General features: G+C 47.3%; 2 protein-coding genes and 1 pseudogene across 3 annotated transcripts in view; 2 read left to right on the top strand and 1 right to left on the bottom strand.

The window, feature by feature from the left end:
• Positions 1-7,605, top strand: part of HNRNPF (heterogeneous nuclear ribonucleoprotein F) — a 16,645-nt gene extending 9,040 nt beyond the window's left edge. For both annotated transcript variants that reach the window (XM_014534993.1, XM_005853210.2), the window contains exons 2-4: positions 13-157; positions 1,303-1,361; positions 5,137-7,605. In XM_014534993.1, the coding sequence (XP_014390479.1) occupies positions 5,188-6,435 (1,248 nt within the window). In that variant the 5' untranslated portion in view covers positions 13-157; positions 1,303-1,361; positions 5,137-5,187 and the 3' untranslated portion in view covers positions 6,436-7,605. The remainder of the gene's footprint in view (positions 1-12; positions 158-1,302; positions 1,362-5,136) is intronic.
• Positions 1-20,591, top strand: part of LOC102251635 — a 51,568-nt pseudogene that overhangs the window by 24,531 nt on the left and 6,446 nt on the right.
• FXYD4 (FXYD domain containing ion transport regulator 4) lies at positions 15,972-20,402 on the bottom strand. The gene is made up of 8 exons (XM_005853208.2): positions 20,073-20,402; positions 18,427-18,486; positions 17,581-17,613; positions 17,454-17,477; positions 16,794-16,868; positions 16,654-16,690; positions 16,317-16,354; positions 15,972-16,124 (listed from the first exon to the last, which is right to left on the bottom strand). The coding sequence occupies exons 2-8, from the start codon at positions 18,464-18,466 to the stop codon at positions 16,105-16,107; spliced, it is 267 nt and encodes an 88-aa protein (XP_005853270.1). The 5' UTR covers positions 18,467-18,486; positions 20,073-20,402; the 3' UTR covers positions 15,972-16,104.

The raw sequence follows: 20,591 nt of genomic DNA, 5'->3' as shown, positions 1-20,591 counted from the left end.
TCCCGCCGGCAGTTTCAGTTTCAGGTGGACGACGACCGGGAGATGCGCCTGCAGTTCGCCCGGAGCCCCCTGCGTTTCTGAGGCGGCGGCGTCGGGTCTTGTGGCCTCAGCCGCGCTCGCTGGATGAAAATCGACCTCGGCCCTGCTCTCCTCAGCGGTAAGTTTGACAGGAAGAAGGCCAACCGTGTGGCTCCGAGGGGCGCCGCCCGCGGCCTGAGACTTAGAAATAGGAGTTTCCGAGTCGTTAGGGCGCCCGGACGGCCTGGCTGTGCGTGCCGCCAGCTGCGGGTTGAAATGAATTTACAAGTGAGGGCGAAATGCCCTTTGGGCCTCCCCAGAACACGCTGGGAAGGAGGGCCGAGTCCCCGTCCCCGAACCTTCCAGAAGGTGGGAGGTGCGGTTGGCGCCTTGTTTACTGCGCAGATAAACCTAATCGCCCGGCCCGCCCGCCGTGAGGGCGCGCCCGGTTTATCTCGATTGGATCCGCCTGGAGGTGAGGGAGTCCCGGGAGCCAGGAGAGCGATGAGCACATGCGGAGCCTCGCGGGAGGCCGGGCGGTGTTAGGAGTGTGGATCTCGGCCCAGATTAGCGTCCTAGGCTAACAGTTTATATTTATACTAGCCCCCCCCCCCATGGTGCCTCCTGAATAATCGCAGGAGGCTAGTGAGACTAGGCAAATGGGTAACATTTAAGATCACGTCCAGAGAAGATAACGTGGGGTTCCAGTTCTGTCTGTAGCTTAGTTTTCAGATCCGTTTCCTGCACTTCAGGCCTTTGGGGGCGGCCTTATCCCGTGGCTGTGGGCGGGGGCAGTGTTTTTCCTGTTAAAAGCGTATTTCATTCAACGTTTCCTCCCCTTATTCCTTCTCAGTTAATCAAAAGGTTAATGTCAGGTCACACGAAGTGAAGTTATCGGGTAAAACTGGGAAAGAGTGTTGAGTGTCTCTGCTGCCACCCGGGGTGTTAGTGAATTACAGCCCCGGCGACTTCCTCTGGGGCCCATCCCCGAGAAGACACGCTGCCGCCCCCCCAACCCCCAACCCCCCGTCCACCCGCCTCAATATTTAAATTTTTCTTCAGGTAGTTTTTTATATAGAAACCAGGGAATTGAGTTGTCACCTCCAGGCAAGTGGGAGTTTCCTTGCTGTTAATCCTCTGCATTACCCTATGAAAAGGGAAGCCTTGAAGTGCTTGAGGGCAGCCCCCAGCCCCGCTTTCTCAGGAAGGCGCCAGGACTACTAACCTGGTTGCTCTGGGGAGTTCTCGGCACTGAGGCAAGGTGGCCATGTTGCTCTTTTTTAGGACAATTCGTGCCTCCCAGGAGTGTCTCCGGCTGTTGGCATCCCTCCTCGTTCTTTAAGGTGAGCTAATTTAAGGAATGTAATTTGTGTTATATCCAAGCATAAAATTTTCTTAGGAATGTGAAATTGAAGAACTTGTTCTTAGTACTGTCTCAGCAAACAATATAAATGTGTAGAGGATTATGAAAGCAAAAGTGGAAATAGTTTAGTTTTATGTGGTGTTTAATTGCATAATTGATTCTTATGAAATGCCTGTTCTTTCATGTTTCCTGCATGTCTTTCTCAGCCTAACTGGACTGCCATTTTCTAGAGCAGGGGTGGGGAACCTCCCGCCCACAGGCTTTTCTAAGGCCCGAGAAATCATTGGGCTGGCCCTTCCAAAAGCATTAGGGATGAGTTCATTAAATGTTTGACCAAATAGAACAGGCTAATTTTTAAGTTGGTAATTTCGTATGCCTTCAAAATAATATAAATATCCACATGGCAGGAAAAAAAGGTTCCCCACCCCTGTTCTAGAGGAAGATACTGACCCTCCCCCTTGTGGCCATAAATTAATTCCTTGCTGGTCTTCAGCCTTCAGTACCTGGTGGGTGGGGCAGCTGTGACCAACAGAACTGACATAGGCTTCCAATGCAGTTTTGAAGACACGTTCTATGCTATGGGAGCATAGAATCAGAAGATTTAGTTTGTAGCAAGGGCAAGATCTTTTGGAACCGCAGCATATTTGCGCTGAGGCTTTAAGGATTAGTAGGATTTAGCTAGACAGAGGTTGGGTGGAATATATTTAGAGAGAATTACCATGTGTGTCAAATCCAAGGGAGCCTGGCACATTTCAGGCACAGGAATAAAGAGATTTTAAAATTATGGGGTGATACCAGCTAGTAGATAGTGTGTGGAGGGCCAAAGTTGCAAGACCTTAGAACCCCTTAGCATTGTGGTTTGTGTTCCAATGTTAGTGGAAAGCCACTGAGACTTTGAATGGGAGAGGGACATAAAGTCACCTTAACGTGGAACACTTAAGCAGCAGATTGAGTCATTATGCTTAGAGAAGTTTAAGAAACAGATTCTGGTATGGGATATTGATATAGGAATTAGAAATATGAGGGCTATACAAAAAGAAAATGACAATTGGATCATTGAGATCACGAAAGAATTATTTAGCTCATTCTTTGCCATGCAATCTGCTCAGACTGAAGATAGAACTGTAAGAAGCCTTTATAGTTAAAGGCAGGAGTTACTGATAGAGCTTAGGGCAGTGGTTCTCAGCCTTGGCTGCACATTGGAATCACCTGTGTGAGGCCACATTAGTAACAAAGAAACAGAATTTCTGGAGGATGAGGCCCAGAAATCAGGATTTTAAAAAGATTCCCAGGTGATTCTAATGTGCAGCCAAGGTTGAGAACCACTGGCTTAAGGGCATGGTTAAGGTGGAGAATGGGACCACCTGAGAGTAATGATGGGTTCATTGAATTTGAGGCAGAGGCCTCAAATTAATTATACTGAATTTAAATTATGAAAATTAATGATGGATCAAAATGTAACTTGTCAATAATTTGTTCTCTCTGATACTAGTGCAGTTATTACCAGTTTGCTTTTTATTAGCTCAAATTACCTCAGCGTGCTTTTTATTTTTTTAATTGTGGGTTTTAAAGAACTAGGAGGTGTGTGTGTATTGATTTCTGAGAAGGAGAGAGAGAAACATCAGTGGTGAGAGCGATTCATTGATTGGCTGCCTGCCTCCTGCCTGCCCCCACTGGAGATAGAGCTGGCAATCCGGATTCCGGATATACGGTTCATAGGTTGATGCTCAACCACTGAGAGATGTCACCTGGGCGAGTTTAGGAGTTCTTTTTATGTATTTGTCCATATTTTGCACTAATAGTGTAAATACCTCAATTCCATGAGGGATGTTTTGTGATTTCATTTGAGCTAAGGCTCTATTTTTATCTTTTTCTAATACGCCCAAGTTTTTGTTGTTATTGGTCCTTGCCTGAGGATATTTCCTTATTGATTTTTAGAGAGAATGTAAGGAAGGGGGTGGGGGGGAGAGAGAGAGAGACATCAATTGGTTTCCTTCACACATACCCTGACCGGGGCCAGGGATTGAGCCTGCAGCCAAGGTACATGCCTTCGACCAGAATTGAACCAGAGACCCTTCAGTTCCAGGGCCAGTGCTCTATTCACTGAGCCAAACTGACTAGGGCACCACTGATTTTAATTGCTGCATTTATACTTCATGTGAAATGACACTTTTCATGAAACATTTAATTTCCATAACCTTATATGTACCCATTTTGAGCATTGATCACTAAAAATATTGTTTTCTCTTATGCATATATTGGTTCGGTTCCTCCTCTTTAGAAAACTGTCCTTCTGGTTGGATTTGACCTTTACTGTTTCAGCTTGAACTCTGGCTGCCAGATGCCACAATGTACTTTATGACACCTTATGAGAAGGGCACCCTCTTGTATGTGTTTATTTTTTTTTCTCCTATCCTTCAGCAAAGTGAAGCGGACAATATATATTATGTGGTGTTGATACTCTTCCCCCCGCCCCCCCAAAGTTTCTAATGTGGACACCTTTAAAAATATTTTTTTATTGATTTCAGAGAGGAAGGGAGAAGGGGGAGATAGAAACATCAATGATGAGAATCATTGATTGGCTGCCTCCTGCACGCCCCCTGCTGGGGATCAAGCCTACAACCCGGGACCCTTCAGGCCGCAAGCCAAAGCTCTGTCCACTAAGCCAAACCAGCTAGGGCTAATGTTCATATTTTTTAAAAAATTTATTATAGAGGGGGAGGGAGGGTTGATTCTTGTATGAGCCCTGACTGGGGATGGAACCCCCAACCTTGGCATATTGGGACAATGTTCTAACTAACTGAGCTAGCTACCTGGCCAGGGTGATGATTTTCTTTATATATGAACCTGAGAAGCTTATTTCATTTCTGTATTTGAGATGCATGTAACTAATGTTCTGTGATGGACTTGGCTGCTTGTCTGGATGTGACTTCATCTTGGTCTCACACTTGACTCATTTTGTTTGATTTGACAATCTAGAAAAAAATGATCCTTACCCACTGCAAGCCATTGCTGTCTTGTGTCCTGCAGCATTGTTTATAAAGAGAACGCCTATTCCCAGTGCCAAAGGAAATGTTAGCCTGTTGTTGTGGTTTTAACTAGTCTGTTCATCACTTGTTTTTACTTGATGTCAAAGAGTCTCATAGAGGGGTCTTAAACACCCCCACTCCCCAATTCTCTCTTTTTATTTTATTTTAGAAAGGGAGAGAGAGAGTCAGAAACATCGATGAGAGAGAAACATCGATCAGCCGCCTCCTGCACATCCCCCACCGGGGGGTGTGCCCGCAACCCAGGTACATGCCCTTGACCGGAATCGAACCTGGGACCTTTCAGTCCGCAGGCCGACGCTCTATCCACTGAGCCAAACCGGTTTCGGCCCAATTCTCTCATTTTATTTTAGAAAGGGAGAGAGAGAGAATCATGGATCAACTGCATCCTGCACATCCCTTACTGGGGATCAAGCCCGCCAATCGGGCACGGGCCCTTGACTAGAATCGAACCCAGGACCCTTCAGTCCTCGGGCTGACGCTCTGTCCACTGAGCCAAGCTGGCCAGAGCCCAGTTTGTTCTTTCTCAGTCTGTTAGGTAATGTGTACATTTTTTGAAAGACCTGGAATTGAATCTTAAATCCAAGTGTATTTGTTGTATTTCAACTTCTCTTATCCTTCTCTGTAAAAGGGAGAAAATTGTATTTATTGCATGTTCTTCTTATACATATGAAAGGGGAAATTATGTAGTTTTTGCTTTCTTTTCAGCTACAAAAAGCAGCAGCTGAGTTTATTTGAAGTCTGCCCTACCAAGTGTCCATGATGCTGGGCCCTGAGGGAGGTGAAGGCTTTGTGGTCAAGCTCCGTGGCCTGCCCTGGTCCTGCTCTATTGAGGATGTGCAGAATTTCCTCTCCGGCTGCATAATTCATGATGGGTCCGCAGGCATTCATTTCATCTACACTAGAGAAGGCAGGCAGAGTGGTGAGGCTTTCGTTGAACTTGAATCCGAAGATGACGTGAAAATGGCCCTTAAAAAGGACAGGGAAAGCATGGGACACCGGTACATTGAGGTGTTCAAGTCCCACAGAACCGAGATGGATTGGGTGTTGAAGCACAGTGGTCCAAACAGTGCTGACACTGCTAATGATGGCTTCGTGCGGCTTCGAGGACTCCCATTTGGATGCACCAAGGAGGAAATTGTTCAGTTCTTCTCAGGGTTGGAAATCGTGCCAAATGGGATCACATTGCCTGTGGACCCTGAGGGCAAGATTACAGGGGAAGCCTTTGTGCAGTTTGCCTCACAGGAGTTAGCTGAGAAGGCTCTAGGAAAGCACAAGGAGAGAATAGGGCACAGGTATATTGAAGTGTTCAAGAGCAGTCAGGAAGAAGTTAGGACATATTCAGACCCCCCTCTGAAATTTATGTCTGTACAGCGGCCAGGGCCCTATGACCGTCCTGGTACAGCCAGGAGATACATTGGCATTGTCAAGCAGGCAGGCTTGGATAGGATGAGGTCTGGTGCTTACAGTGCAGGCTATGGGGGCTATGAGGAGTACAGCGGTCTCAGCGATGGCTATGGCTTTACCGCTGACATGTTTGGAAGAGACCTCAGTTACTGTCTCTCGGGGGTGTATGACCACAGATATGGAGATGGCGAGTTCACTGTCCAGAGTACCACTGGACACTGTGTCCACATGAGAGGGCTGCCGTATAAAGCTACAGAGAATGACATTTACAACTTCTTCTCTCCTCTCAACCCTGTAAGAGTCCATATTGAGATTGGCCCTGATGGAAGAGTGACGGGCGAAGCTGATGTTGAGTTTGCCACTCATGAAGAAGCTGTGGCAGCTATGTCCAAAGACAGGGCCAACATGCAGCATAGATACATAGAACTTTTCTTGAATTCCACAACAGGGGCTAGCAATGGGGCATATAGCAGCCAGATGATGCAAGGCATGGGAGTATCAGCCCAGTCCACTTATAGTGGCCTTGAGAGCCCATCTGTGAGTGGCTGTTATGGAGCTGCTAGCTACCGTGGCCAGAACAGCATGACTGGATATGACTAATTTTATATTTTATAAAGCATTTGAGTTATAATTTTTCATAGGCAACCAACAAGCAGTGAAAAGCAGTTATTATTCTAGAAGAAGCTGTGGGGACCCATTTTGCACCATGAGTTTGTGAAATCTGGATTAAAAAGTTACCTCTTCAGTGTTTTCTCATGCAAACTTTCTTCTGGCATGTGATATTGAGTAAACTAAAACTGTTTCCAGTTTTTTGGTTTTTTTTTTTTTAAATATTTTGGTAGCATATTTCAGGGGTGATGTTATCTGACTTCAAGTAGTTTTAAGTACATCAAATGTGGATCTTTTACACCATATCACCATGAACACATTGGGGAGATGAGATTTTTGGGAAACTCAAGGTGCTAGATCCCTAATTCAAAGAGGAACATTTCTCATGTTTGTTCATTCTAGTTTATTTTCATTTAAAATCTCTTAGGTTAAGTTTAAGCTTTTTAAAAGTTAGTTTTGAAAATTGAGACACATTACTAATACTGTAGGAATTGGTGAGGCCTTGACTTAGAGCTTCCTTTACTGTGATTTCCTTTTGGGTGTATTTTGCTAAGTGAAATTTGTTAAAAAAAAATTTTTGTTAACTAAACTTTTTTCTTAAAATAAAGACTTTTTCACAATGACTGGCATAGACTATCTACTCACCAAAAAGTAGCAAAATGGCTGGGTGGTTAAAGAGAATTCATTTAAATGCTGTTTCAGTGTGAATTTAAGTTCACATCAAATCTGATTTTCCTTATCTTTTTACAAGGAAGCTGAATTAAAAGTCATCTTTTAAAACTATTATGTACAAATGGGTGGTAGAAATGGTGACACTTCCAGAAAGTAGGAAAATGGAAGCACACAGTCTCTGCCTTCTGTGACTTTTGTGCTCTGTTCTTCAGCCCTGCTGGTCCCTCGCGTTATGCTGGAATCGCATCCATTTCTCATAGCTAGAAATCCATAGTTTTGAATAAAACATTTTTTTTCAGACTTAATGGCTATTTCTCTAGGGTACACTCCTGGGTTAGCAATAGATGTCTCTCCAGAATTGTTAGAAAATTATCATCTGCCTAGCAGAGTGAAGAAGCATCCAAATTCCAGGCAGCTCTACACATGTCATATTGCCATCACACTTAACTTTGACATGCACTCAATAAAGCCAAGATTGTAAAATGTGAATGGAGTTTATTTAATTTTTATTTTCTCATTTGCCTTTAATGACCATATAATGTAGCCCACGTGTCCCTAGTTTCACCAGTTTAAGGATCATCTCGTATCTTCAGAGAATGTTTCGAGAGTGAGTGTTGTGTTATGCCCCAAAGAGTTTATTAAAAGTAAGTCCATAGATAGACTGTAGTCTTGTTTCCAGTCTTTTGACTTAGTTGGGCGTCACAGGCCCACCTTACCTTCTGTCCTTCCCACTAGTAGTCCATAGACTCCGGGCTGCAGCAGCACTCAGGAATACTGCAAAAAGCACAACAGGTGGAACTAGGAATATCTGAAGAAGACTGGTAGCATGAGAATTCTAGGTAGCCACAGACCAGGCACCCTGTGCACACTCCATGGGTCCACAATCCAAGTTTCAGGCAACATTCACCATAGAGAAGCACATTGCTGGTTTGTGAGGAAGCCCTGACAGCACCTGGAACCTATGGAAGCTTGAATGACAGATGGTGCAAAATGTCTTTGCTAAGTTGGTCCAGATACGGAAAGTCGAGGGAATGTGCTAGATGACAGTAGATCCCAAGGTGATCCTGAGCTCTGGGCCAGCAGCAATGGCCTTTCCTGCTTGCCAGGAGAAAGACTCCAGAGGCATCACCTGAAGTAGGTGATTCATAAACTGATTTTTGCCCCCTCAAAGTCTCCAAGCTTGTTTCCAGAATAGGTTGCTAAACTATTGTAAGTGCACTGTGGTCCAGGAGTGGAGTCAATTTGTTGGAAGGGAGCCCCAATTAAAAGTATAACATCCACCCCCCAAAAAATATTTGACCTTTAGTGCAAAATATTGTACTTGTTTTGTCAAAAATGAGAGTTTCAAATTTGCCTCAGCCTATGCAAAATCTAAAATAAGAAAGTTTGCAACTTTCAAATTTGCCTCAGCCTATGCAAAATCTAAAATAAGAGAAAAGTTTGCAACTCAGGTTCTAGAAAAATGGTGTGGATTGAGCATGGAACAGAAGGAAGAGACGCCACTATAGCAGGAAGTGGATATTATACCAGAAAAGCTGCTAGGTATGTGTGGACTGGACTAGCACATGAGGGATCTTGCTCCTGGACAGATGGTTAATATGGGGCATCTCGGAACTCAGGATCTAAATTGAGGATGGCCAGGGCGAGGATATATTTTTTTATTGATTTCTGAGAGGGGGAGAGAAACATCAATGATGAGAATCATTGATCAGCTGCTCCCTGCACACCCCGCACTGGGGATCAAGCCCAAAACCTGGGCATGTGCCCTTGACTGGAATCGAACCTGGGACCTTTGGGTCTGCAGGCCTCCACTCTATCCATTGACCCAAACCGGCTAAGGTGAGGATATGGTTTTTTGATTTTTAGAGAGGGGGGAGGGGTAAGAAGCCAATACGCACCCTTACTGTGGATTGAACCAGAAACCAGGTATGTGCCCTATGGGAATTGAACCCATAACCTTTTGGTTTATGGCAGGGGTCCTCAAACTTTTTAAACAGGGGGCCAGCTCACTGTCCCTCAGACCGTTGGAGGGCCGGACTATAGTTTAAAAAAAAAAATATGAACAAATTCCTATGCACACTGCACATATCTTATTTTGAAGTAAAAAAACAAAACGGGAACAAATACAATATTTGTATTTGCACGTGGCCCGTGGGCCGTAGTTTGAGGACCCCTGGTTTATGGGATAAGGCTCCAAGCAACTGACCCACCCAGCCAGGGCTGGAGAAATCTTTACACTTGAAAGTATTGCTCCTCCTCAATTATTAGGTGACCAGAGATTGCATGGGTTCCACAAGCTGCCCTGCCATCTGCTACAAAGGACAGGGCGAGCCCCATCCTGGAGGTATCTGTTCATAAATGGTTTTGTGTGGTGTCTTTGACAAGTCTCAATAAGCAGTCAGCTCAGACCCTGTGTGTTACGAATCGGTGCATGTGTCTAATGCAGCAGAGAGCTATTCACTGCTCACAAAGCAGCTCCTGGCGCTGCTGAGCCCACTCTGTACTAAGCCCCACTCATGCTCTGGGGGTGGGCAGGTGCATCAAGCTGTAAGGCTCTCATGGCATCTCTGTTGGTTTCAGTTTTTATATAAAATTCATGCACACTTAATCAGACCTATTTCTGAGTATTTTATTTTTTAAGGGTGTATTTGATATTGTGGCCCTGCTAAATTCACTTATCTGTGCTAATTTAAATGTGGATTCTTTGGATTTTCTACATACAAAACTATGCCATTTTAAAAATAGTGACAGTTTTATTGTTTCTAATCCTTGTGTACTTTGTTCTTTTCTTGCCTTGTTGCCTGCTCTTAGATAAGTTTGTTTTTTATCATTAGAAAAGATGATGCTGAAAAAAGAAAATGTGATGCTGAACAAAGTTGGGGTCAGAGAGTATCTTACTCCCACTTTCAGAGAGAAAGCTTTCAGTATTTCTCCATTAAAATTATTGATTATTGGTTGCATACCCTTTATTACATTAGTTGAATTTCCATTTCTGGCTTAGTATAAGGTTTTTTTTAAATATGTTTTTATTGATTTCAGAGAGAAAGGGTGAGGGAGGGAGAGAGAGAAACATCAATGATGAGAGAGAGTCATCGATTGGCCTCCTACTGCACACCCCCTACTGGGGCTAGAGCCCAAAATCCAGGCATGTGCCCTGAGCAGGAATTGAACCATGACTTCCTGGTTCATAGACTGACACCCAACCACTGAGCCACACCAACTGGGCTAAGCTGTTTTTTTTTAATCATTAATAAATTTTGAATTTTATTTAATGCATTTTTTCTAATATCTTGATAATCCTTTTTTCTTTCTGTCTTTTTTTAATCCCCACCTGAGGATATTTTTCCATTGATTTTTGGAGAGAGTGGAAGAGAGAGGGAAAGACAGAAACATTGATGTGAGAGAAACACATTGATTGATTGCCTCCTGCAACCAAGGTACATGCCCTTGACCAAAATCAAACCCGGGACCCTTCGGTCCACAGGTCGACACTCTATCCACTGAGCCAAACTAGCTAGGGCTTAATATTTCTTATTATCCATCTCCCAATTCACTCATTCTCTTCAGCTGAGTCTAATTTGTTGTTAATCATCAATTATGTTCTTAACTTCAGTTAACAACGCTTAGTTCTTGAAAAATAAAAGAATTTTTAGTTCTAAAATTTTTATTAAAAAAATTTTTTTTTACTTAATATAAAAAATTTATTTTTCTCACAGTTCTGGTGGTGAGATGTCAAAATTAAGGTGATGGTAAGGCCATTCTCCTTTGAACTCTCCAAGGAAGAACTCTTCCTTACCTATTTTTAACTTCGGTAGTTCCTGGCAATCTTGGTGTTGCATCAGTCCGTTCTCTACCTCTGTTGCCACATGACCTTCTCCCTGGGTGCAGATTTTTCTCTTCTTATAAGGACATCACCAGTCATTGACTACGGCCCACCCTAGTCCAGTATCACCTCATCTAAAAATACTATATCTGGGAAGACCCAATTTCCAATAAGGTCACAGTCTCCGGTACTGGGAGTTTAGGACTTGAACATACCTTTCTGGAGGACACAATTTAACTCACAACACATAGGTTCAATTTTTTTTCTGATAATCTCCAAACATCATTTCATTCCTTGAACATATCAATTAGTTCAAATCTTGGCCTAATCTTTCCAATATCTGCATCTTTGTATTTATGTTATCTGTCTGGTACTAGTTTGTATTTTATGCCTGGATATATATATTTTTTTAATATATTTTTATTGATTTCGGAGAGGACGGGAGAGGGAGATAGAAACATCGATGAGAGAGAATTATTGATTGGCTGCCTCTTAACACACCCCCCACTGGAGATCGAACCCCGAAACCTGGGCATATGCCCTTACCCAGAATCATACCAGAGACATCAATACCTGCCAGGCCAAGGCTCTGTCCACTGAGCCAAACCAGCTAGGGCTATGCCTGGATATTTTTGATATGAGCACCAGGTATTGTGAATATAAAGTCTAGATACAGAGTAACTATAAGATCCATGAGCTATAACATGTCAGATTGGTGGAAAGACTACAATCAGATTTTTTTTATTCCCTTGAGAACATGAGAAGCTCAAAATGGCCAATATGTATTCAGTGGAAATCATAAAACTGGCAATCAGAACAACCAAATCTGTGAGCCAAAACCCAGGAAATTCTGCAGGCGCCAATTTGAATTACTTGGAGAACATTAAATGAATCAGTGAAATATAAATATTGCATGAATTAAGGCAATATACAAAGAGTAGAAGCAGGAAAGATGAGAAGGACGAGTGCTGGTGGTACAGTTATAGAGTGGCCCAGGAGGCCTCTGAAAGGTCCTACAGGAAGGGAATTGGGGATGCAGGGATGCTGGGGAATAGGGACAAGGCCCAGCAGAGGGAGGGGAGTGCAGTGCCCTAGGCTGAGGCTGCAGCCTGTGGTGTGTCTAGGAGGCTGGCTGAGTGTGGGAGAGCGCAGGCGAAGTTGGAGCACTGATGTCAGACATGGGGCTGGGGTCAGACCTGAGGGTCAATAGGCCATGTTAAGGGGATTTTTCTGAAAGATAAGTAGGGGATCTTTGGTGCATTTTGAACAAGAGTTGATCTGACCTTGCTTTAAGAATATTCCTCTGATGGCGGCATTGAGATTGAGTAATAAATCTCTCTCCAGAGCCAGGCATAGGACCTAACCAGTAATCAACCCAGATGGTTCCGGTCACATGCTCCTGTGTTAGCTGTGAGCCTTTCTTACCCTGGGTTTTATAGTATTTGACACAAAAATTTAGGGTAAGATGCTGGTACTTTCTAGGAAACAAATATTACAGTGTTTTCAAGTCATTAATTTTAGAATAAACCTTATAACTTCTTAAATTAATAGGCTCTCATTTTAAAAGCACTCTCTCGCTCTACTACTCAGCAATACAAAGTAATGAACTACTGATTACTGTAGGAACCTGGCAGGATCTCCAGAATTATAGAAATATATATGATAGAATTCTAGAATATATCAAACTTCTAACCTTGATTTATTTTTGGGTGCTGGGTTAGAAATCGGTTTATCTTCTAAGTGAGATATCTCTGTAATGTTCAAGTTTTCTATAATAGGCATGAAAAATGTTTGCAATTAGAAAAAATAAGATTGCTTAAAGGGGAGGAGGGATATAGAGTCCCCAGACATGCACATCACTGGGTTCTTTCAGATGATGATAAATACCAGAAAGGCAGTGGAGCCTAGTTCTTCAGAAATGGCTCAAAAGCAAGAAAGCCTGAGAGTCTCCTCTTATGCACAGAGGAGGTAATGCAAGTCTGTGTCTCATGTTGCTGGGGAAATTGCGTTAACATGTGAACTATTTATGTGTCCATCACATCCTAAGGATTCAATAAGTGAAAATTACCTTTGTTTTCTCTGGGCCTTTCTTGGGCTGCACCTCATCTGGGAGAAAATGACAAGAGGAGGAAATTTCGACTAAAGCCACCCACTTCCCTAGGAGAGAAAGGCCCCGTGAATGGGTCTCTGGAGCACACAGGAAGCCGGGGCAGAGACTCCCCCATCCTATGGCAACCTTTCCCACGCCCTCCTCCAGAACGGGGAAGAGCTCGTTTCCCTTGGGAATTAGCAGCCCACCTGCAGGGATCCACGGGCAGCCTGGGGGGGATAACACCGATCCATCCTGCATCGCCCTCCCTCCGTCCACAGTCCTGACTCCTCCCATCGAGGATTAGCCCAAGGCTCCCAGACACCCTCCCTGCACCCCTTGCCCAGCCCGGGACAGGTAGAATCAGCCTAGACAACAAGGCGCCAGCCTGTTACTGGACAAGGCTCACGGACGCTGAGCACCCAGCCTCTCCCACACACGCACACTGGGGTTGCAGGTCGCGGGGCCCTTACCCAATATGGGTGCTTATAGGACTTGGGTCTGTGGAATTTGTTCAGGCAAAACTTAAATGGAGCCGTGCTTGGCAGGCTGCAAGCAGAGCAAACTGTATGTTCCCGTGTGCGTGCGTGCGTGTGTCCACTGGACCAACACGGGAAGAGGAATATGCGTGCGTGCGTGCGTGTGTGTGTGTGTGTGTGTGTCCCCACTGGACCAACACGGGAAGAGGAATGTGGAATGCTCTTCCCTGTGCGCTCGGCATCGTGAGTCAAAATGACTTAGGTTCCCAGGATACGCTGGGGTTTCCTTGTTGCTGAAAGGATTTCAAACAGAGTTTGTCACAGCGTGAGACGATGGGGACCCAACTTTCTCCGAAGAAGCAGTTGTCAGGCACTCAGAGGGGCGCCTGCCAAGATCCTTTCCATGCTGCGACCCCACAAAAGGTCACAGACTTTGCGTTCTTAGGCAGAGCTCATGTTTACTTTCTCACATGCAATCCACTCACACCAGTATCCTCCGTGTCCCAGGAGGGAAGGGACATGCACCCACTCCCTGGGGAAGGCTCTGTGGTGGCTCGCCCGCCTGCGCCCTCCTCTGGGGATCACATTCGCGCTCTGCTCCTCTAGCACCTGAGTTCCCCTCCCCTGCAGCTCCTGGTCCCTCCTGAGTCCCAGCTCAGCAGAGGGCAGTGGTACTCCTTGCAGTGGCCACATTGCCTCCTCTTTTGCCTGCGTTTGAGTCCGAGAGCTGAAAAAGCATGAAGGCCAGTGTCCCCGCAGGTCGCTCACATACCAGTACACTGTGCCCTCTACTAGGAAAGATGTTTGCGTGGCTGGCTCTTCTACTGTTCACAGTTGAGTCACCTCAGATGTCACCTCTGGCCTGACCACATCACCCACTGATGCTCATGCACCCACCCACTCTTCTTTCCGGGTGTGTATCCCATCCCGCTCAGAGCTGGAGCTTGGAGAATCTGTCTGCGGATAAACAGGCTTGGTGCAGCCGCCCACTCCGGTGGCTCCGCTCACACGGCATCACTCAGCTTGGACAGTGGCTGCACTTTCAGCCAGGCGTCCTGCGTCCCAGTCAGGGTCTTGGAGCTCCTGCTGCAGCTCTGGACTAACCTTAGAAACCACCCCTTACACGTTCTGCTTGAAGGGCTCTAAGCACGTCTCAGAACACCATTTCCAGACCTCAGGGCCTGGGGATGCGAGTAGGAGGCAGGGTCCCTGCCCACTGACCTCCTGACCCCAGCTCACAAGTCAGGGACCCAAAGTCTATCCATATCGTTCTTTCCAGAGCTGGCACCACTGACAAATGGGGGATTTGGAGCAGGACACCATCAGAGAGCTGGCTTGAAGCAACATCAAAAGGGGCCCCATCGATCCAGACCTAGACTGGGAGCCACTGCCAGGCAGGGCCAGGGCAGACCTCTACTGCCCCAGGGTCTCCACTGAACGGACCTTACACCCTTGGCTGTGGAGGTTGGCAAGAGCAGCGAGGCTGCAGCTGCTGAGGTGGGAGAGGGCCCCAGTCTATGTAAGCAGGGACCTTTCAAGTGAGGGGTTCCAGGGGTGGACTTTTGAATATTGTTAGATAGGACAAGATTCTAGAGGTCTGGGTGCTTCTTACTAAACTCTATTCCCGCTAAATGCTAAATACTTTGCAGAAGTAGCTGTAAACAGGAAGCGCTTGACAGGAACTCAACTGGTTAAGTGTAGCCAACTGCAAAGAAATCAACATGTAATTGATCAAATAGTGTATATAAGCAGTGGCTAAGGCTCCCTTCAGAGGCAGAGTTTTGTATGTGAGTCCCTGGTGTCCTTTACTTGCTGCAAGTAACTAAAACTACCTCAGGGTGGCCACATGCCATTCTTGAGTAGAGTACCGCGAGTACTGAACCCTCCTTGTGCTTGGCAACAGTAAGGGAGCTAGATTTCTACGGATGGTTTTTGGTCCTAAATGCTCTATGTGGGCTTCGCGGGATGCAGCATATAGTGGGGTCTTGGGATATTACCTAAGTGAGGGGAAGGGTCCATGGGTTGGTGTGAACATTATAGAGGGTTTTACTAGAGTGGGGACAATGAAGGAATGGCTGCATTTCCTGGGCTGTGTGAGCAACAGAGAGCGTTCCCTGAGTGAGGCGGGGTTTAGTGGAGGGAGAGCCACGGGATCATTCTAGGTTACAGGATGTCATGGGTACCTGGCTCATTGGGACTCCTAGGGTCTCTAGGCAAGGTGTGGAAATTGTAAGGCCTTTGGTATTGAGGTGTCTCAAATGGGGCATGGATGAGGCAGGGGGGCAGGAAATCAAGTATCAGGAGGTTCTCAAAATGGGAGACATGTTGGGCGTAGGCCTTAGGCCAGACATGTGGTCCCAGGAAGCATGAGCAACCACCCTGCTGAGGGCCTGGCTTTTCCTGAGCAGAATGTCAGAGCTCCTGTCTGGCTTGCCCAGCCCACAGAAGGTCAGGAGGCCAGGGGAGGAGTGAGACCAGTTTAATTTGGAAATAAGCTTTGAGTAGCCTCCTGATCAGAAGCAGCCCAAGGCCCCCCCAAGTGGGGAGGGAACAGCATGGGAGCTGGCCCTGGTGGTCCCACGAAGCTGGTCCTGCGCTCAGCAGGTACTGGCAGAGCCTGTGGAGAGAATGGGAGTCAGGTCCTCACAACATGGTCACTACACAGACGCCCCCCTCAGCCCTGGGCAACCCCAAGGCTGGGCTGGCTCGGGACAGTCCCGCTGGACACATAGCATATCATTTTTTAACTCTCAAATGCTATGGTCACCCTGACTGATGCCCAGAAGCCCCTCGAAGAAGCCCGTCTCACCTGGAGTGATGAATGGAACAGCTTTCTCAGATAAGGGGCTACGGAAGGAACATCAGATTAGTATACTTGGACCTTCTGTCCTCCACCAAGATGCCTGGTGCCCCCTCCCGAGAGGATCCCCAACTGCCCCCTTGTTATTCTTCCACGGTCATTTTAAACAATAGCAGAGCTCAGAGCTTTCTGATGTGGGGCCCCTTCAGCGTGGATTATCTGTGAATAATCCCACTGCAAGCCCAGGGAGCAGCCACGAAGCTGTCCTCTTTCTCCAAGTTATAGGACTTTTCCCCACAATAGTCTGCTCAGCTTGAGGTGCACACAATAGGGGCCTTATGCTCACCTGTGCTTGCGATTGTGCTTGCATTTGCACTTGCCACCTGTGAGAGGAAGAGACATCAATGCAAAGGGCCTGGGGACCCTGGGCCACCCCTCTTCTCACATGCCCTCCCTTCGCCCCATCCCGCCAGCCCCACAGCTCACTCAGGGCGAACAAGATTCCAGCGATGCACAGGAGCGCAGCGCAGATCATCCCGCCCAGCTGCAGGGCCTCCCAGTCTAGGAGAGGAGAGAGAGCTGGGGCCAGCCTGCTCCACCCCAGCACTCGGGCAAGGTATTTGTGAGCACAGAAAAAAAAGGGGGGGGGCGGTGTTTAAGGGATGATCAAGGAAGGCTTTTCTGAATGGTGGCATTTGATCTGAGTGAGGAGGGAGCTCAAGGGCATTTGGGGGCATTGGAGGACAGTGCAGACCCACGGGGGGGCTGGAGGGCAGCAGGGAACTGGGTGCTGAGAAAGGCAAGTGAGAGTGAGGGGAAGGAAGAAGGTTGGTGTGAGATACCTGGCCACCCAGCAGCCCATTGCCTGCAGCTACTTCCCCAGAATCTTCTTCCTAAACATGACGGGTGCCTTCCTTCCATGCTGGAAGGAGGTTCTTTCAAAGGCCAGCCTGCATGTTGGCCTTTGTTCTTGTAACTGACCACACTGGCGCTTTAATCTCCAGCCCCAGCCCCTGCCGCCCCTCCTTCCTCACCCCCTCAAGCCCCGCTCTGTCTGCATTGGGCTCCACATCACCCCTCACCAACCTCTAGCGGAGGTCCAGGATAGGCAAGGGAAGGGGTGGCGGGAGGGATATCAGCTCTTACCATAAGAGAAGGAACTGTCTTTATCTGTAGGAAAGAAAAAATAAGTAAGGACCAAAAGTTGGAGGCAGGATGTGGGATCTTAGAGGGAAAATGTGGGACAGCAAGAGCAGTTGGGGGCCTCACTCACCAATCAGGTCGTTGGCTTCCAAGGCAGGCAGGCCTGGGTGGGAGAAGCAGAGGATTTGGTGATCATTCATGACACTGGTCTCAACATGAATCAGCAGGCAGACCTCAGCCCAAAGGGCAAGGATAACAGCTCATTAGGAGGCACCCTGGGGCTGGTTCCCTCCCTCACACCCCCAGCCCCAGACAGTGCTGCTGAGGTTGTCCCCCATCCCTTAGCCTTTGGCCCCTCACTCACAGCCCTTGCTGCTATTTCTCAGGCTTCCTGCTATTTTTTCTTGCACTCCAATGGGATGGCGTGTTTGTATCTCTACTCTCTCCAGGGAAGCTTCCAACACAGACCCTAGCTGACCCTCTTCTTCCTAAAGAAATGGCGACGCTATTCTCTTCATGCCAACAGATGGTTACAGGCTTCCCCCAGTTCAATGACCCAGAATAAATTGTGCAATTTCCACTTCTTCCCTGTACTATTATTTTCTGTACTATCTCTTCCCTTTAAATCAACAGTGTACATGAGAGCACATTTATTCGAGCCCTAGCTGATTTGGCTCAGTGCATAAGGCATTGGCCTGTGGACTGAAGGGTCCCGGCTTCGATTCCGGTCAAGGGCACATGCCCGGGTTGCGGCCTCAATCCCCAGTGTGGGGCGTGCAGGAGGCAGCCCATCAATGATTCTCTCTCATCACTGATGTTTCTATCTCTTTCTCCCTCTCTTTCTCTCTGAAATCAATAAAAATATATTAACAACAACAACACATTTGACATCAGGCCCCCCTTGAGAGATGCTGCCCTGGTCTTCACTGCCTTAGTGGGAATGTGAGTGGCAGAGGGTCACCTCTGGAGGACTCACCTGCCAGCACAAGGAGAAGGCCCCAGGTCACTCCCTCCATGTCACAGCTGCAGGGCAGGGCTGTAGGGGGAGGTCAGGCTGGAGTCAGGTGGGAAAGCAGGGCCCCAACCCCAAAGGTGCATTTGCTTGTTGGGCCATCTTGGGCGGGTTACTAACTCCTGTTTCCTCATTAGAGATAATAGTGTGTTGTGGAGTTACACGGATTGATTAATACTAGTTAAGTGCTTAAAGCAGTGCCTTTGCATAGTGAGTGCCTATAAGGCTTTGTTAAAATCTATGTCAGGCCCTAGCCCATTTGGCTCAATGGATAGAGCCTCGGCCTGCAGACTGAAGGGTCCCGGTTGCGATCCCAGTCAAGGGCACATACCTTAGTTGCAGGCTCCTCCCCAGCTTGGACGTCGGGGAGGCAACCAATCGATGTGTTTCTCTCACAATGATATTTCTCTGTGTCTTTCCCTCTCTCTTCCACTCTCTCTAAAAACCAATGGAAAAATATCCTCGGGTGAGGATCAAAAAAAATAAAAAATATATGTCAGATGCCTGACCCAAGGTCAGCTGAACAGGGCTACTGTTCTAACTCAGGTCCCCCCCCCCCACTTTTTTTAAATTAAAAAAATGTTAAATTGCAGTTTACATTCAATAGTATTTTGTATTAGTTTCAGGTGTACCAATGCAGGCTATGATGCCAGCTCTCCTAACCGCACACAAAGGGCGCACCCAGGTCTGAGCTGGGCAGAGGAGCCAGCGGCTTACCAGGGAAGTGGGAGGACTGTGAGGGGCAGACAGAGCCTCCCATCCCACCCCAGCCCGGCAGGCACCCTGCTCCAGGCTGCCCCAAATTCCACTCAGAGTACAAGCTGCTATTGGCAGGAAACTGCTTGGTGGGTGGGACATCCATGTTTCGCCTGAGGGTGCCAGAACTGGTCCCTGGGTGGCCCTACCCTGGAGATAAGGCCCTTCCCAACTTTCTGCAGATTGTTAGCTGCTGGGAGGGATAGGGATGGTCAGTGTTCCATATTGAAGCCATTGTTACTATTTGCTGGGCTCAGCTGGAGGGAAGTCTAATCCACTCTCAGCCACTTGACAGGGAGTTACTTATCTCTCTGTGCTTCTTTGTCCTTAAAATGAGGGTATCTAGAATAGCAGCCTCGCCTCATAAGGCTATGACTGAATTAAGTAAGTTAATTTGTCAAGTCTAAGAACCGTGCTAGCACACAGTAAAACGTGTTACAATAATAAATACATAAATACCTAGGTCCTACTGCCATGAAGGGTTGGCCTTTAGCGTGCTGCCTCTGAAGGCAGGGGTGTGTCCTCTGAGCAGTCTCTGAAGCCGGCCCTCCTTTACACTAGCCTGCCTCTCTCCTCCTCTCCCGCCCTGGAATTCCTGGATCATGAGGGTTGCGACTCCATTTTACACATTCTTTAGCCAAAGGCTGGCTCCTGTTTCCTCCAGCCCCCAACCCGCCATCCATCTGACAGTGGTCACAGAATAGACACCTCCAGTTCTCAAACCCCCAAACACGACCCCTGTTACCGAGAACATCCAGGTACCTCCACCCCTTCCTCAGGCTGGTCCTCTGGGCCATCCCTCCACCCCCACCCCTCCACCTAGGCGCCTGAAGTCCTAGCAGTCGCCTACTCACCTGAGAGCCAGTTCTCCTGAGCTCACCTGAGGGCAGGGTGTGCAGAACAGGTCTGAGGAGGCCGCTGGGGCTGTGTTCAGCTTAGTGGGTTCCAGCTCTTTAAACCCAGCAGCCTCGCCTAGGGCAACAATACCTTCCAACAGGAGTGAACTGGTCAGACTCTGTAAGATTCCTACAGCTCTCTCTCCCCGGGTTTGCTTTTAAGGAGATGGCTGGCCCTGCCACACCCAGTGCAGAGCAGAGCTCCTGGGGGCTCCAGGGCAGCTCAGACACTGAGGTGGTGGTCAGGGTGAGGGATGAGCAGAACCTCTGACCCTTCCCTTGAGGAGAAGGGGACTTTTAAAAAAAAAAATATATATATATATCCTATATAATAAAAACCTAATATGTAAATTATCCCTTCGACCAGGAGTTCAACCAAGGGGCTGGGCCAGCCAGCCAACCGCCCGCTGCCCCTTACACTGGCCGGCCCCACCCTGGCCAGCAGGGGCAGCAGGCAGCCAGGGGAAGGGAGGCCCC

The sequence above is a fragment of the Myotis brandtii genome, unplaced genomic scaffold (genome assembly GCF_000412655.1).
Source record: "Myotis brandtii unplaced genomic scaffold, ASM41265v1 scaffold1010, whole genome shotgun sequence".
Classification (NCBI taxonomy): domain Eukaryota; kingdom Metazoa; phylum Chordata; class Mammalia; order Chiroptera; family Vespertilionidae; genus Myotis; species Myotis brandtii.
The sequence above is the reverse complement of the archived record's forward strand: the minus strand, read 5'-3'. Positions and strand labels throughout refer to the sequence as shown.